Source organism: Perca flavescens, chromosome 11 (assembly GCF_004354835.1).
Source record: "Perca flavescens isolate YP-PL-M2 chromosome 11, PFLA_1.0, whole genome shotgun sequence".
Classification (NCBI taxonomy): domain Eukaryota; kingdom Metazoa; phylum Chordata; class Actinopteri; order Perciformes; family Percidae; genus Perca; species Perca flavescens.
Window position 1 is genome coordinate 10,918,201 of NC_041341.1, and position 18,295 is coordinate 10,936,495.

At 41.3% G+C, this 18,295-nt stretch overlaps 1 protein-coding gene across 1 annotated transcript in view; it reads left to right on the forward strand.

Moving 5' to 3' along the window:
• The window catches only part of man1a2 (mannosidase, alpha, class 1A, member 2), a 136,842-nt gene that overhangs the window by 61,540 nt on the left and 57,007 nt on the right, over positions 1-18,295 (forward strand). The window contains exon 4 of the mRNA XM_028591185.1: positions 6,348-6,466. Coding sequence (XP_028446986.1) covers positions 6,348-6,466 — 119 coding nt within the window. The remainder of the gene's footprint in view (positions 1-6,347; positions 6,467-18,295) is intronic.

Consider the following 18,295-nt stretch of genomic DNA (forward strand, 5'->3'; position numbering starts at 1 on the left):
GTGGAAGGCCCAGACTGACCAGTAACCCCTCCGAGGCAGAAAACGGAGAACACAGCAGATGTTTCGGGTCTGGTGCCAAATAAGTTGGTAACCAGTTGTCCACTGCCAGCCGGACTAGTCTGATCTGACCCGGGGTTGACTTTGTTTATCGCTGCTGGGCTCATTACGAAACCAGCTGAAATGCCACAGTGGACCCGGAGCAACAGAGGGGGAGGAGATGGGGTTGAAGCCTGTTTTGTAAAAACTGTGCAGCAGGCTGTGACAGCAAGTGTTACTCCTCTTTAATCTGACACGGGTTAACATGGTGGAACAGAGGCTAAAAGGTTGGGGCTGATTATAAAAGAGCATGGTAATATTCTAGATGAAAATTCTATCCATGATTATGAATAATGATAATTCATCTTTGTGATTTTGAGAGCAAAGTTGTTTAATATCGGAGAACGGATGGTATTCCAACTAATTGTTTTCTTACAGATACCTTAAACAATGTCAGTGTTATATCAGTCTTATCATAGTTTGTCCAACATATTTTTTTTTTATATTTTGTGGAGTATTACGTAATTCTCAACTAAGCGAGACATAAAGAAAATAGTGCTCTACAGTTATAGTTGTGTTGTATGTTACATAATATACAGTAGGCAGAAGGAAGGGGAGCAAATGTAGAGAGGTCAGTGCAGAAGGTTGTGTAGAGGGCAGCATCAGAAGAGGCTCAACAGATTTAGACTGAATGGGATAGAGGAGGAGGACCAAAGCAAAATCAGAGAGGCTGCTAGAAAGGTATACAGGAAATACGAGAGAGGGAGTCGTAGAAATGCAACAACTCTGTCCAACTCTGTGCTTTTCTCAAGAAAAACGTTCTCTTCCAGCCGGGCTTCTGAATCCTGCTGAGTAACCCACTCTCATACACACACACACACACACACACACACACACACACACACACCTGAGCTCTCCATCATTTTTCACTCTTCCAGAGCCGACAGTTTACAAGACCCAAAGAATGGAGACTGAATAATGACATCACATTTTTCTGCCTCATGTGAATTCATACCCGGAGAGCACTGAAAACCTGTCGTCTAATGAAACTGGCAAAGGGAGCGTGGGAGGGAGAAGGAGGGAGAGAGAGAGAGGGAGAGAGAGAGAGAGAGGGAGAGGAGTGGGAGAGAGAGAGAGTTGGAGAGAGAGAGGAAGACTGAGAGGGTGAGAGAGTTTAGTTAAGGCAGAAAGGTGTTCAGTGTGAATTCAATCAGTGGAAAAGGAGCAAATGTGTATGTTAAGAGAGGAAGAGAGTTTGATGAGAGCTTTCTGGCGTGCGTGCGTGCGTGCGTGCGTGCATGCGTGCACGAGACAGTGGCGATAATTCCCCCACATGAATAAACTTGGCCAATTTGTTTCAGATAAGCAATGTTTGGCAACCCTAAAGCAACCCTTTTTGGAAGTGCTTCGATTGATGCAGTTGGCGTTGTATGAAAGGGCTGCACAGCACTCAGATGCAGGGAGGATGGTGGTGAATGACAGCAACAGACAGTGTTGTTTTTCGTTTACAAAGACAGTGAAACAATACGAGCCCAGAGATGAGGACTAAAGACAGGTAAAGGCACGGTCGAGCCAGATTAACGGGGGAAACGGGAGAGTTATTAGCCTCGTGAGACCGTCCTGATCTCGCGAGCTCCAGTTTTCCACTCGCAGATCAATTCAATTCAATTTTATTTATAGTATCAAATCATAACAAGAGTTATCTCGAGACACTTTACAGATAGAGTAGGTCTAGACCACACTCTATAATTTACAAAGCCCCAACAATTCCAACAATTACAGTAATTCCCTCAAGAGCAAGCACTGCGACAGTGGCGAGGAAAAACTGCCTCTTGGGAAGAAACCTCGGACAGACCCAGGCTCTTGGTAGGCGGTGTCTGACGGGCCGGTTGGGGATATGATGAACAGTGGCAATAATAGTCAAATTAATAATGGAACAGTGAAAATTTGGAGCCGTTAGCCAAACGACCGGGACAATCAGCGTTGGTTTTGAGGTGGGTTAGGTGGTGATAGACAGATGGTTTATCCAATCAGCTAACCAGTATTTTCAGACAGCGGCCCTAATTCTGTTAGCCGCTCGCTAATGCTTTTTTTCTCTTAGATCCTTCTTTTGGAATATGGTCCGGGAACCTGAAATGGTGCCTTTTATTCCTAAATTCTCGTTACACAAACGGCAAATCTCCTTTACCGACATGTTGCTTGCATGCTGAGCTAACGAGCTATGCTTTGCCTGCAGCAGCAGGGGCGGGCTTGTGGTTGTATTTTCATACGCTTCGTGGATCTGATTGGTTGATTTGGCCTGTCTATCATCAACATAGGTGATAGACAGTTGGTTCATCCAATCAGCTAACCAGTATTTTCACCCCTTCCCAAAAGTTCTACAACGGAAAGTTCCCAGATGGATATGCCGAGCAAATGCGAAGCAATCCATCTGGCGGAGTCAGGTTAGAGAGTTATAGCAGGCGGTGAATGCTCAGCAACAGAAAACCGCACCTTCAGAAGGGTGAAAGCAGTCCCTCCAGAAAAATGCAATCGCATAATTCAATGCATCATCAGCCAAAGTCTGCATACTTATGCGGGGGGCGCATTTTTTCAAATAGGGCGCACTTCCGCCGCATAAATTGCCGATTTCCGCGCAAAATATGCGGGGCTTGCATGATTTCATAATCCCCGCATTTTCGTTGCAAAAAAAAGTCACATATCTTAGCAGAAAGTTGAAAAAAGTTGCGTTAACTTCACACAAGAGCAGCCATTTTACCCTGTTGCCATGGGAACGTTATGAAGTGACGGAATTACGCGAACATCATCGAAAAAGCAGGGTGTTGGAGAATCACTTTTTTTTCTCTTTTTCGTTAAACCGCAATTTTTGCAAGTTCCTGCAATTTCAGAATCGCAGAAAGATTAGGAAAAGCCCCAGCAAGACAGTGATAAATGAGAACTAACACATGGTTATGTAGAAGGAGGAGGGGTGGATGAAAAGATGGAGGGTGTGTTGGAGCGGAGGAGAGACTGTTCAGGTGTGATCTCGGTTATATCCAGACATGAAAGTGAGCTGAACTTCTCAAGGTTGGGAAAACAAACCCCACATCAGAGTAGAGAGAAACTCAAGTAAACTTTAAATGAAGATGTTTTTTTTTTTCCCTTTGAAGTTGCAGCTGAACTTACAAACTGGGGACGGTGATAAATAAATGAGAACCAGGTGCCAGTGGATGAGTTGTTACAGATGAATAGAAGTATTAAAAGTAGGCTGAACAACAGACAAACACAAATGCACTATTTTCACATTTACAGTCCGCTGAGCCTTCTTTCAGTATCTGTTGATGTAATTAAAAAAAATTTAAATAAAATGGTATCAGATGGTGACTTTTAAATGATTACGTTTTCTGTACTAGGGGTGGGAATCACAATAAATTAAAATTATAGAACTATAGAGCAATTATAATGGGTCCAGACTTTGGACTTAAACGTGGCTGGGGCATTTGTTATTTTCCTCAAACGGCTCTCCGCCATTCCGTTGAAAACCTCTTCCTCTTCGGCGAGTTAATTTATGTTCAGTGTGTTGAGCGCCACCTTGAGAAGCCATGAAGTAACGATGCTGGGAGTTAACTTGTTAACTCGTGATATTAATTAAAATATTGATATTTTGCAACCGACTATCGTATCGCACGAAGGAGGACAACAATATATCGCCGTATCGATGTTTTGTCGCACTCCTATTCTGTCCTATTGTTAAGTGTGTTGGAGACCTGTTAGTTGAATTATTTAAAATAAAAAAATGTTTTGACGGTAAACCTCAACCAACAACGTGTATGTAAAATTGACATCCTGGGATAATACTGTATTTGTATACACTCTTCAGCCGTAACGAGAGACAACAGGACTAGGTTCTGTCCAGTTTTGTTGTTTATAGTGTCAGTTTTGTTGGCTGGAATGCACTAATAGTGGTATTTTAGAAGGAAAAACATGGCTTATTAAACAACGTCAATATCACATTTCCTTTTTTTGGTGCATCATTGTTGTGAACACACAGGAAGCACTGCATTCAGGAGCCGTTAACACAAAACCTTGACGTCAATCGAATATTCTCCAACCCAAGAACGTTGACAGGCCTCTATCTTTGCCTCCGATGGTGTCACATTGCCTCCTCTGCCTACAGCGTACCTGCAGGTGATGAAAGTGGCAGAAGGGAGGGAGATGGGGGGGTTGTGTGTAACAGCAGAGGGGGACTCCGCTCCACAAACAGTCGGACCAATCTGTCAAGATCCGGCAGGCGGCCAGGGCATCTTGCTATCAGCCCTGCCTGCCCGGCCGCAGTGTATTTTTAGAGTGATTTAGAGGTCCTGTCTATAATGATAATAACGCTGCAGCTCCTGCATGAAGCCAGACGCTCTTTTTGAATGGAGTCGTAGATAAGAAGGGTTGGAGGGGAGGCTCAGGAATACCAGCAGCACACGCTGTAGCTGATATGAAATGAGGAAGGAGTTAAAGGGCAGTGCCACTGACTTTTACCTGTGATACCTGCTGTTAATGTACGTGTATTGTACTGAACCAGACACCATGAGCAGTAGTAGAGGGGCATCAAGATGATCTGGTGAGATCTTGGAATACCTTGCTGCATTGTTTTCACATATTAATGAGGAGATTAAACTCCTCCTTCGTGCTTTAAGATATGGAGTTGTTTTGTTTTATGTATAGGCAGGTACATTAACATAGAGTAATCAATTTAACAATTTTATGTCTACATAATAAATGATAAATGCTAGAGCTGGGCGATATGGACAAAATCAAATATCCCGATATTTTTGTATTTTGTATCTTTCGGTTCATGCACCGTTTTAAAAGTATCGTATCATGTTGATAAATGAGAAAAAAAATAATGGGACAAAAAGAAATCAAAGGACGTTTAAAATATATAAAAATGTGCGATTTAATTGTGAGTTAACTATGACATTAATGCGATTAATTGCGATTAAATATTTTATCGTTTGACAGCACTAATTTTGTAATATTTATCAATATTGTGGCAATATTGCAGGGTTGACAATTGGTGCTTTCACAAAATATGCACACAATGAAATTTTTGATAAATAATCATCCGTCATTTGATATAATAACTATGTGGGTAAAGGCAAGTAATAGAACAGCTAGACCAGTCTGGTGTGTTCAGAAAATTACATCACTTACACAACACATATCAGGATATTACAATATCCAAAATTGAAGACGATATCTAGCCTCATGTATCGATATAATATCGATATATTGCCCAGCCCTAATAAATGCCCATGTGCGTTGTAAATAGAGTAAAATTAAGACCGTGTAAGTGATACATTTAATAAACTTTTTTAAAGCAGCAAGATGAAAATATTCATATTCACTTATCCAGCTATTGGGCATCACCACACTTAAAGGGAAGTAGAAAACAAAATGGATTTTTAAAAAATTGCCCAGGCTAAAGGACAAAGACTGTGTTGTGTGTTCCCTGTTATGTAATTATTAGGCTCAAATCCCCTATCCTATAGGGGAAGAGATTGTGATTATACATTAAAAGTAATTTCAAAATGCATAACATAAATGTATGTGCATTATGAGGAGATAACAGTCCCAAAGCTAGAGTCAGAGTTGCTGATCTCAGCTGTAGTAATAGTACAATGATGAACTGTATTAAGAGTGAAAATCCAAGTTATTAAAACAGTTTTTAGCCGTAATGTCCATGATATCCAAACCATGACTCTCAAGTGAATGCGGCAAATACAAATTGTATGATGATCTGACCTTTGGTATTTTATCTCTGCATTAAATAGCTTGATTTCTTATCTATTTTGCAAAACCTGATTGTGTCAGCTGCAGACTGCTGTAATTCTGGACATGCAGATTAGCTAAGGCATAATAATGTCGGAATTCCCACTGGTCACCGTTTGTTAGAGGTCTTCCTGTACATCATGTAAGGGCTGTTCAAATTTTAATTTTAACCTTGATTCCAACGCCTGGAGGGCACTGAACATCCCCAGTGAAGTTGGGGATGCTTTGCTCAAGGGCAACCTAGCAATAGCTGCATGTAACAATATAAATCACTGTCTCTTGAACTTCCAGATAAGGTTTACACCAAGAGAGGTATTGGCTTTTCTTATTTTTAAATGCAACAGATGTCTTAGTTTCTCCTTCACGAATTAGGCCCATTGTGTTTTGTGATTAGTTTTCCACTCGTAATTCCCTGTGGTGCAAGGTTTTATATGAAGCAAATTAGTTAATGCGTGACCAGACAATTGAATCTCACTTTTTCTATTCGTTTTACCGTGTGTCTTGTGCAGGCAATTCCCAACTGGGGGCGACCATCGTGGATGCCTTAGACACCCTCTACATCATGGGTCTGCACGAGGAGTTCAAGGACGGCCAGGAGTGGATCGAACAGAACCTGGACTTTGGAGTGGTGCGTACCTCAACTTCCTTTTGTACACATGTAACATGTATGGAGCAATAGTTTAGAATGACACCATGCTCAGGAATTCTTTAGATTAGAGGTGGTGGTTGTTGTTGATGGTCCCAGAAATGCTGTACGGCTGTACGGAAACAGCAGTTTGGAGGACGGAAACTCACATCTTAACAAATCTCAGTGTTACTTGAGTGGCATTTTCGCTACTCGGGATTGAACACTAGTTTGACGACCTGCATCTGCTGTGAAAACACCTAAAAAATCACAAATGATCATTTCCTATCAAATTCAATAGCCAAATGCTTCATTTGGCCGATCACTATGATAGTCTGCCCCGATGAGAGCCATGGCGGATAAATGGCACTGAGCGGCAACCAATGAAAGGCAAATAATCAGGTAACGGAGAATATTTATGCAGTTGATTACATTTTCTTGAGTACCGTGCCGTCCAGCACCAGTAGACCTAAGATAAGATGCCATACGATTAGTATATATTCATATCTTCAGTATATGCAAGCTTCCTCACAGTTGGAATATCTGCTTTTCTTTAATACAATCAAGAGGTTTAAAAACTGTAATAATAACACCTGTTTTAGGGGTTCTCAGCGCTATCTCTTAGCTTGATTCCCCACTCAGTGTCTTTTTACACTCAACATCTATCACTATCATCCTTTATCTTTGGTTCTGTCCATTTCTATTTTTCATTCCCCTCTCTCTCTCCTCTCACAGTCTTTTGGTTAACAACCTCCACTCTTTTCCATCTTTCTTGTCCATCAAATCTACAGCTCTCCTCATTTATTTCTGTTTCGCTCCTCCTCTCCCATTTCCAGCTTCCTTCCCTCTGTCAATCACCTCAGTCCACCCTCTTTTCCCTTCTGTTATGTTTTCTGGTCCCTCCATACTCTTACCCCTGTCTTCATCCCACACTACCAATTTATTATCTTTTTTTTTTCCCTTCCCTGTTTTGTCTTTACTGTCACTCTTTGTAGTCTTTTTATTTGACCAGGTTATTGTCTTCAATCTCCCCTATTTTATTACATTTGGCAATCACATTTTTTATCTGTCCCTCTATCCATCCTCTGCCATGTCTATCACTTCTTTTTATCTTTTTACCCTCTGTCCACCTTCCTAGGTTTTCCTTTTATCCTTTCCCTTTCCTCTGTAATTCTCAGTCTTTTCCTTTGCATTTATTTCTTGCCCTCCATCTTCTATCTTTTTCTATCTCTCTTTATCCACCCCTCCATCATTCTCCAACTTAATACCAACTTATATCTTATTTCTGGGGGTGCCCGATTCAGAAAAGGTCACAATTCAATGTCAATTTTTAGGCTCAAGATTCGATTCAAAATCGATTTTTGATTTAAAAACGATTCACAGTAAGTTATGTAAATGTAATTACTTTACCCATGTGATTGCAGTAGACATACAATTTTCGATTTTGAATCAGTAGAGCTTGAATCGTGATTTGAATGTGAATCGATTTTTTTTTTGCACACCCCTACTTATTTCTCTCTTGTTTTCTCTCTTTTTTTCTTTCTATGCTCCAATTGGTTTACTCACATTTATTCACACCTAAGAAGGCTTCCTTCATTTACCCGTCCACCTGACATGGCTCTTCTATCCTCTCACTATCCCTACATATCCCTCTCTCCTTTATTCTACTTTACCTCATGTCTTTTCTTCCCTTATCTCTCTGCTTCCCCATCATGGCTAAGCTGCCGTCCCTCCTTTCTTCCCCTTTTCTCACATCTTTCTAAATTTTCCTTGAAATCATTATTCTGTCCGTGCCTTCTCCTTGCTCTCCCTCCTCTCTTTTTTCTTCTTCTTTCTTTTCTTACTTTCTGCCTGCTCCAATGTCTAACTCCTGAGCTTGTTAGTCCCCCTACTGAGGCAATCACAGGGCAGCTAGCAGGTAGGCAGAGGGGATCTAACAGTCTGACACTTGGAGTGCTAATTAACCTCAAGATCACTGTGGTCAAGCAGCGGAAAGAGGGATACAGGGAGGAATTGGGGGATAGAGAACGAGGGAGAGAAAGAAGAGAAAAGGCTTAGATTGAATGGTGGGTGAGGAAGAGATGGAGGGTAGAGAACAGAGGAAGCAGCAGGAGATGTGTGACGGAAGAGACACCGGTGATAGAGGAGAAAAGAAGAGAGAAAGAGAGACCAGTGAAGATTAATCACAGACTGAGGAGGTAGGGGTTTGGATGGATAGACCAAGAAAGAGATGGAGGAAGAAAGATCAGCCCTGAAGGCCGATTGAGGGGGATACAAATGGGCAGTGGAGATGGCTGTGAGGAATAAAGAAAAGACAGGGAAAGAAAGACTATTTGGGGATAGGATGTTACTAATAGTAACGGTCCAGGTAAGTTTGCCTTGTGGTCCAGCAAAGGGCATTTTTAAAATTCAGGATCACCTTGACCTATTGCATGCCCTATTGATTCATTAGTAAACTAAGCTAATAAATGAAAGTGAAAGAGGACACTAGCAAGCAAAGCCGTGCAGATTGGATAATCACCTAACCGAAGCATTTGAGAAGCCGTTTTTGGAAGTATTTTGGGTTCTACACCGTAGGTGGCAAAGGTTCCAACAAATACAAGCTTGTGTGTTGACTTTGTAAATAAAGCAGCTGCCTTACTCTACAGCACAAAGACAGCAAATGTGAGGACTCACCTGCTAGCTTTCCACCCAAGTTGACTCTACTGTACATCCTCATCTGACTATCTTTTCGCCACACTTGTCCTCAAGACCTTTCCTAGAAGCTCGTGAAAGGCCTTAACCAGTAAATAGCACAATTTATACAAGGTTAATGACCGAACTGGAGCCACAATCCCAAGACAGAGTGCAGTTGTTCGACACCACATGGAAAAATACAGACTATACTGAAGGGTAAGACACTGTGATCATCGACAGATAGACATGGCTGGGGTTTTATTATGCTATATGGGTTGCATTTAAATAATGCGTTAAATTGAATACATATTTCCTAATAAATTATAACATACACTCTGAGATGGTTGAGTGGAAAATTAAAAGATCAGTCCAATATGGGATGATAGAATAAGGCAGAAAAAGGGGGATGGATATGTGGATAAGAGTGGAATGGAAAAGATAAAAGTAGATAATGTTATTGGGAATTTAGGCCTTTGTTTAGTTATGGAACCTATACAAACATTAGGCTAATATGATGCAGATAGTAATAAAAATGAACATTCACCTGACAATGGCAACATTTGGGTTCATTAAATAGAAGTATTCACATTACATTTGTGGAAAAAAAAAGTGTGTTCTCTAGCACAATGGTATCAAAATACCTGCAGGAGCAGCCACTGTAATAAAACATGCCTCAGCAACAAACAATATGAGATCAGTGCCTTATGAAAAAGGGGCAACATTATTAAGAGTATTACAAATGCAATAACTATGACAGGAATATGAGACATCTAGGAAAAAATTGCAAATGTGTTTGAATTGAGTTATATAAACAGAGGCAGGGGAAAGGAGGAGAAGCCTTTGGTTACACAGGAGGGAATGGAGAGAAGATATTAGAGGGAAGACTAAGAAAAGAGGAAGCGACTTGAAGCTCCTGTTAACGAGCGAGAAAAGGAGGGAGGTGTGTCGCTATGTTTTCATTAACAGCTTGGTTTTATGCCTTTTTATACCTGCATGCATTAGGCAAAGGATTCAGGCATTAGCTTCCAGCTTCTGTAACATTCATGAAATGTTAAGTAAGCTTTGGCTGAATCTTTGCAATATGGCCATGGCTTTACTCTGGCTTTTTATTCAGACCTTTTTACAAAACAGGTAATTCCCTGGCTCACAGGGAGCAACACTGTTGAAGCCTGAAGTGGCCTTGCAGTATAATTAGCAGCAAAATAAGCTTGAACCTTGTGAAAATCAAAGATTTGTTCAACCCAGAGGTTGTGGCCACACCCAGCCTCTCTAGTCAGAGCTCTGAGGCAGGAGTAAGGGCATAGCCTGGCTTTCCTTGGAGGAGATTAAAGACATCATTCTTGGTCAAGTTTAATCACTCTCCTGTGCATGCATGTGTGAGTGCACTGTATTACACTGGCCTTAACTACCACTGTGCATGTGTGTGTGTGTGCAGTTTGTCTATCAGTTTGACCTTTTATAGTGAGGATGTTTTTGCCATTTTTCCCTTTTATCAATTTATATTTTAAGATCAGAACTGACTTTGGATTATGTTTAAATTAGCATGTATTTAAATGAGTAATACTGTAAGGTTTAGAATGCTCCACCTCCTTTCAAGGATAATTCCTAATTCCTCTTATAATTGTAGTTTTGCCATCAAGTTAACATTGTACTCACCTCAGTTGCTGAGATCTGTGAACGCATTACAAAGACGGTAGGACAAGAAACGTGACCGTCGTACCTACAGTAATCAGACATGTTGTAAATTAGCCGTCAATTAACCCAGATTACCGTATTCAACCTACTGTGATTGTATTTAAAACTGAAAGTGAGTGCAGTGAATGTCTGTAGTGATCCGTCCTTGCACAGGAAAATTGTGTGTGCGCAAAACTATGGCAAATACCGCTTGTCTTTCTTGTTCCTCCTAATTAGTGATGATGCCTCCTTCCCAGAGCCCAAATGTTACCATGACCAATAAAAGCAAAGACCCAAGTTGTAATTAAAACTGCGAGCAGCGAAGGACGGGCCCTCGCGTCTCTGCGCGCGTCTGGGTTACCGGCAGATGCCGCTCCTTGTGACCGTGCATTTGCACGGCACTCAGACTCCGCAAATCGTCACCAATGATAAGGGAACTCCCTGCTGAGTTCAACGATACCTCACTGAAGACTCTACGTCATACAGTTCATTAGCTGTGAAAAGGGGCGTGGCTAAAGTATAGGTGGTGGATCAAACCATCACCAATTAAAAAGAAACTCTGCTGAGTTCAATGATATCTTACACAATACTCTACCTTAGATGGGTCAGCATTTATGAAAGGGGGCGTGGCTTAAATATAGGGGGCGGGCCAAACCATCCCCAATGAAGAAGGAAGTCTCTGCTGAGTTCAGTGATATCTCACACAAGGGTCTACATCAAACAGATCATTAATTATAAAAGGGGCGTGGCTTAAACATAGGGGGCGGGCCAATCCATTACCAATGAAGAAGGAAGTCTGCTGAGTTCAATGATACCTCACACAAGGGTCTACATCAAACGGGTCATTAGTTATGAAAGGGGGTGTGGCTAAAACTTAGGGGGCTGGTCAAACCATCACCAATGAAGAATGAATCACATGTATCACATGTAGACCACACATTCTGAGTTTCATGTAAATCGTTATTAATATAAGGCAGATTTCCTGTTGCCAGCAGGGGGCGCTATGACCAAAAGTCAATTTTGGCCTGTAGGTGTCCTCAGGCCTTGACCCTTGTCAATCGTGAGAAATTTCGGGCAGATACGACAACGTACACTCAAGTTACAACAACTTCTGTTTATCGCTAAACACTCAAAATGGCCGCCACGGCCACACCGTCTGATGAAAAGTTTTTCTTTTAATAACTTTTCATCTTTAAGGTGTTGAGATGGTACAGACCAAGTTTGAAGTACATTGGATTACATTTCTAGGAGGAGTTGCCACTAGGGGGCGCTATGACTTTAAGTAAATATCGGCCTTTATTTGTCCTCAGGGTTGGACTCTTATGGATCCTGAAAAGTTTCGAGCCAATAGGACAATGTACACTCGAGTTACACCCACTTCCTGTTTCGATGGCGAAACGCACAAAATGGCCGCCACGCCCTATGACGAAAAGTTTTTCTTTAAACAACTTTTCATCTTTAATGTCTTAAGATGGCACAGACCGAGTTTGAAGTTGATCGGATGAAATCTCGTTAAAGTACGACGTGGAAATGGCCAAAATCGCACTAATTTCTAACTTTGAAATCCAAATGGCGGACTTCCTGTTGGGTTTAGGGAATGGCTCCAATGACGTTTTTTGTACGTCTTGACATGCTACATAGGTCTACCAAGTTTCGTTAGTCTACGTTAAACGCACTGCAGGGGCTAAATTTTGTTAAACTTTGTAGGGGGCGCTAGCGAGCCATTTTTGTGCGCCTATTCCCGAAACCCTTAAAATACGTACATTTTCACCAGACTTGATGCGACCGCCAATTTTGGTGAGTTTTTGAACATGTTAAGCCAACTTGCAGAAAATAATAATTCCTTCAGTTTCAATAGGGCCTTCGGCGCTCGGGCCCTAATTATGTTTTAAGCTAAAGGAATACGAGACATTTTCTCAAGCGACCGCTGTTGTGAGACATCTGCTAAGCATGTTGGAATAGGTGAGCACAAGGTGTTGACATAATGTCACGTAGCTCGATCTTACATAATTACAATTAAGTGCATGTTGTCTAGTATTCCTGGTGTGAAATAGTCCTGACTTAAAATCGTAATTCTGTGGCTCCCATATGTTTTTAACAAATACATAATGTGTTTGTCACACCCTCCCTCCACCACCTCTCGATCAAGCCACCCACCATCCACACCACAAATGAATGATTAAATAGCTGCCATGTCAGGTTGACCCAAGTAGTGAGTCATTGTTGGAGTCTCCAGTGCCCCTGCACTGCAGCTAGCCCTTTGATGATGGATGTGTCGGCGTTAGATCCATCGCCAGACTCAAAGATCCCCCAAATGAATGGACTCCGTTAACTGACACATTAATAACCCTGGTTAAATTGAGGATTTGATCAGAGACGGTGCGGCAGAGATAAATTAATGCTACCTGTCAAAGAGTATGTTCCAGCAAAGCTTGATTAACCACATCTAATCATAAAGGAGCAGGAGTTCCTAATTCAGATTTTTTTTTTTACTGGTGAAAACGTCAGCACTTAAACGTTATATGTGACACTGTATTCTTTCAGACATGAGAGGCAGAAAAGATGGCCTCCCGAGTAACATTCTGCTGTTTATTTTTCATGACATTGCCAAGCTTTCTCAGTCCTACTCAGTGAAAGCTGTCGTGTTTGTCATGATTAGATGCCCCCTCTCCCATCCTGTCCCATTTCCCCCTTAGCCTTTTGCTGAGGGTGAAAGCCATTTGACAGTGACTTCCTCGGCTCATCGTGTTCCTCTATCTTGTCACCTGGAAGGAGAAGTCATTGCATAATTTAATATTTTAGCCGAGCTGCCTGGATGACATGTTTTTCAGTTGTTTGCCTTCAAACTTCAAGGACTACATCACCTTTTTTTTTCATGCTTTAGTGAAAGATTTGAGCCAGACCTTGTGTGAGGCTACATTCTTGCACACACATTCAAATTCAGTTGTATGCAGCACATAATGTTTGTGTTACACTGCTGTGAAAATGCTAGACAAATGCAGGATATACGGTATAAAAGAGAAGGTTAATGATGGATGAATGCTAAAGGTTATTTGTATGCATTGGTCTCTAATATATCTTCACTTGTTCCTGTAAAGCCATGTATTACATAACACACTGAATGTGTATAAGTAAGCAGGGGCAAAACAAAGTGCATACAACACCTGAAATAACACAGTAAATGCGCCACTCTCACTAAAGAAGAGATGATAAAATATTTCACCTGTGCTGAGAGCTACTCTCTTCACCTCAGCTACTGTTTGGGTTTCATTATTAAGCAGTGCATCAGTTCAGCATTATCTCACTGCTAAGTTAAGTGCAGTCTAATTTAGAAATAGTTCAGAAAGAAGCGATTACATTAGGTACATGTTCTCTATCTGCAACTTAATGGTGTTAGAATAGAGGCCAAGTTTAAACCTTACATTTTCAAATAAATGTTCTAATATCCGTCAACTATAGCGGAAGAAATTATTTTCATTGTCAATTCATCTTTTGATTATTTTCTCAATCGTTTGGCCTATACAATTTCATGAAATGGTCTAAAACCCCAATTTCCCATATCACATTGACAGTCCAAAACCGAAATGTTTTTAGTTCATAGACAACTTTGGAAACCCGCATGCATTCTTTAGAAATTACTCAAAAGGATTAATTGATTATCAAAATTGCTGCTGATTACATTTCTGGCGTTTGACTGATTGATTGTACACTAATATATCTCACTTAGCTTACACTCTTACTGAGGGACGTTGTGAGAAGATGAGCTTCAATTGATAGATCAGTAAAATTGCAGAAGTGCTTAAAGTCGAGCCACAGTTTACGTAAGGGTTAATGGACGAGCTGTCCATTGTCAGGTATTGATGGACGACGGGGAGGCGTGAACCGTCCAACGCGCAGCGCCTGAAGATTTGACTAATACCTGGAACAATCATTCCCATCCTATAAGGTTCTTATGCAATGCAAACGTTGTTCACTCCTCCAGGAAATAGAAAGGACCTTAGATACGACTTGCCACCCTTAGCAACGGGAGATATTTATAGTCCGCTCAGCTCGTAGAACCCTTCAGCTCCGCTACGAGCCAGAAAGCTAACGCTGTGCTAGCAAGATTCAAAGTCAATAACATTGTGTACAGTTGGCAATCAGTAAAAATAATGTGACAGTGTGTTGAACATCAAGGCAAGCTAGCTATCCAGCCATATCTTTGTCCCCAAAACAATATTACGACTTTTACGAATAATTGTATACGCAATGTGTTAATGTCGGCCGCAGCCTGAAGTAGCGACCTGAACAGTGAACGGGATGTGAGATAACGTTATTCGCTGTGAAACAAAGTCAGTTCAAAGGGGCAGTATAACTTACTTCTTGCAGCCTGTGTGTTAGCGCCACCCTGTGGTGTTCAGAGGACAAGGTGCTAAAGCCTGGAAATAACAGATTCACATTTGCTTTTGGTTTTAATGTAGCGCATTCATTTAGAACAGTAAACGGTCTTTAGTAGGTGTCCTACAACACTTTTTTATGGACACCCTGCAGCCAGTCAGAATCGAGTATTCACGCAGACCATGGTATAGACCTCAACAGTCCCGCCCACAGCTGACTCCGGAAGTAAAAATTCCACAGATTTTCTCCATAAGGATTTAGAATATCAGTCGTAATGTCTAAACCATCCGAGGTAGACTGACCCCGAGCTACGTGGTTGTGAAACAAAAGTTTCTGCTCCTGTAGAAGCTGGAAGTGAAATCAACCTTGTTTTAAGAAAAACATGTTTTATCCGCGATCTTATGGAGAAAAACTACACTACCCACAATCCTAAGCGTAACAGCCACGTCTCTGATTGGTCCAACTCGCTGTTACAATAGAAACATTAACCGTACCCACGAAACCGCGAACGGCTAGAGCGAGCTTCTTTGACCATTGAAGTCTATGATAGTTTCTGTGCACAGTCTTGTACCTTTGCTTTGTTTTTCTTTTGTTTGTGCCGAATCAAATGTGTTATGCTCTCTATTCATCTTGTAGCTGGTTGGCTTGGTTCCAGACTTAAAACACTCTATATAAGCATTTTTTGAAACGTCAATGAAACAATTGAATGGGGAAAAACGCTTCCGGAGTCAAAGCCGTAAAAAAAGTGGCCGCTCACTGTTGAGCTCTATAATGTACATTAACCAAAATATACCCAAGAGTGTGGACGCCAGGAGGAAGCACTTTTACAGTAGGTGACAGGATCCAAATGAAATAAACGACAGTGATTGATCTAGGACAAGAAAGCTGCACAAAAAGACATGGCTTTAAGATGTGTTGTGTAAGTGGTGGATATTAATAGAGAAAGTAGAAAAGGTTGGAAAGTGGATGTAATTCTCAGGGTAGAGCAAGTGCAGTATGTCATTAAGAGCTATCTTGGGATAGAAGATCTGAGAATACAATGACTGTCCTATATTGTAGTTTCAAAACAAAACAATTCATTTTAATCAAAACTTCTGTTCTTGTGCCGCTCTCATGCGTCAGTGCACAGCCTACGTGATTTCCTCGCTGTCCTCTCGGTGTTCACTGCAGGCGCTTTTAAATTAGGGCTGTTTTATAACTCCTCTGCTTATTGGGGTCTGGGCTCCTAAACAACCGTTGTAAATGGCTAACGAGTGGGGGTGACTGACAGACAGGGAGTTAGATTGATGGATGCTGCCAAAACATAGCTGGCCTTGAGCTTTACGAGATCTTCCAATCCCTTCATCACTCGGTTCAACCCAACATCCACCCTGCCTTCTAATGTGCTTTTGCTCTTTTATTCTTCAGATTAATTGTGCGTTTAAAAAAATATAAATAAAAAGTTTGACACTTTGACAATATTGCATATTTAAAGGAAATGTCTGTGACATGTTGGCAGACATTTGGCGGCTTACACCAATGTTTAAAATGATGAAGGGTGGCTGAAGGGTGTCTGTAGCCGCCCATTGCTGCTACATAAATATCTTTCAGTAATCAGTGTAATATAGCGGTTTAATATGATTATTTGCCTGCCATAACATAGTGTGAAAAATGTGTACTGCGTTAGATATTGAGAAAATGGGGCACTTGTTTTATGGCACGTATGCTAATTTTGCTCCACTGTTTCAATTTCAAGAGAGAACTCCCTGCAGTCGAAATTTAAGATACATACAAGGTAAATGTCTTTGTATTTATCTGTATTGACCAGACATGGGGGACTCGAGTCACATGACTTGACTCGAGTTAGACTCGAGTCGCAAATTTTAGGACTTGAGACTTGCTTGATAAACATTCATAAAAGACTCGACTTGACTTTGACTTGATATTCATGACTTGAGACTTGACTTAGACTTGAGTCAAATGACTTGAAATGACTTGATTTTCTGTTTAATAAATATATTTATTGTTATTGTTTATTGTTAACTTTACGATTTTAGTTCTGTTGCATGCGTAGGAACCGTTGATATGATGACGCGGCGCGCGGCGGCAGACCGTCAGTAAACAAACACTGGCTATGGCTAGTAGGCTAACTTAACGTCATGGATCACTCTCATGGGCGCCGATATCGTGGGTGCTCGAGCTCCGGAGCACCCACGGAAAATACTGACCGCCCACGAGTGCCAGACTGCCAGTTCATTTTTACGTTAATCTAAAATTAAACACTGCAGTTGTGGAGAGTCTGTCATAGTGTGATTGGTTATGTCGGTGGCATTGATTCTTAATTTCCCACGAAGCTGATCGCGGTTACGTGCCAGTTAAACTCTTCATCTCCAATCCTGTCTGTATTTGTGAGAAGTGGCGCTGTCCTGGCTTTATTAGGTTAGGTTTATAAGGTTCTGAAATGCAAACACTTTTTTTAAAGGTGTGCGCGTGTGAGCACCCACGGAGGAAAACCTAAATCGGCGCCTATGTCCCTCTGCACAGAAAATAATGAAGTTTGGCTATAAGGATTACACATCTGACCAGGCAAAGAAAAAAACGAACGGCAGTTTGCAAGGTCTGCAGTACAAACATTTCCGATGTCGAATTTCATCAGACACTTCAAATCGGGAGAGATTCGGGTTCCAGTCCCCATATTCAGCTGAACCACTATTTGGACGTTTGTGATGGACAGAAGTCCCTTCAGTTTTTGGCCATGAATAAGCACAACCTCCCCTCTTTGTTCAAGGTGGCGGTAAGAGCGAATAAAACTAGGCACACATACACACACAACACAAACTGCTCTCTCTCTCTCTCTCTCTCTCTCTCTCTCTCTCTCTCTCTCTCTCTCTCTCTCTCTCTCTCTCTCTCTCTGTCTCTCTCTCATAAACACACACACATGCAGACGTATGTGAATAAAGCTAGGCAGACATACAACACACTGCACTCTCACACACACGCACATTCACTCACCAATATTAATAACTTTTCACTCACTCTTTCTCAAACACACACACATTCACTCACAAATACACTGTCAAATATCAACATATACTTTCCATTCCATGTGATAAGCAAAGGTGGTGG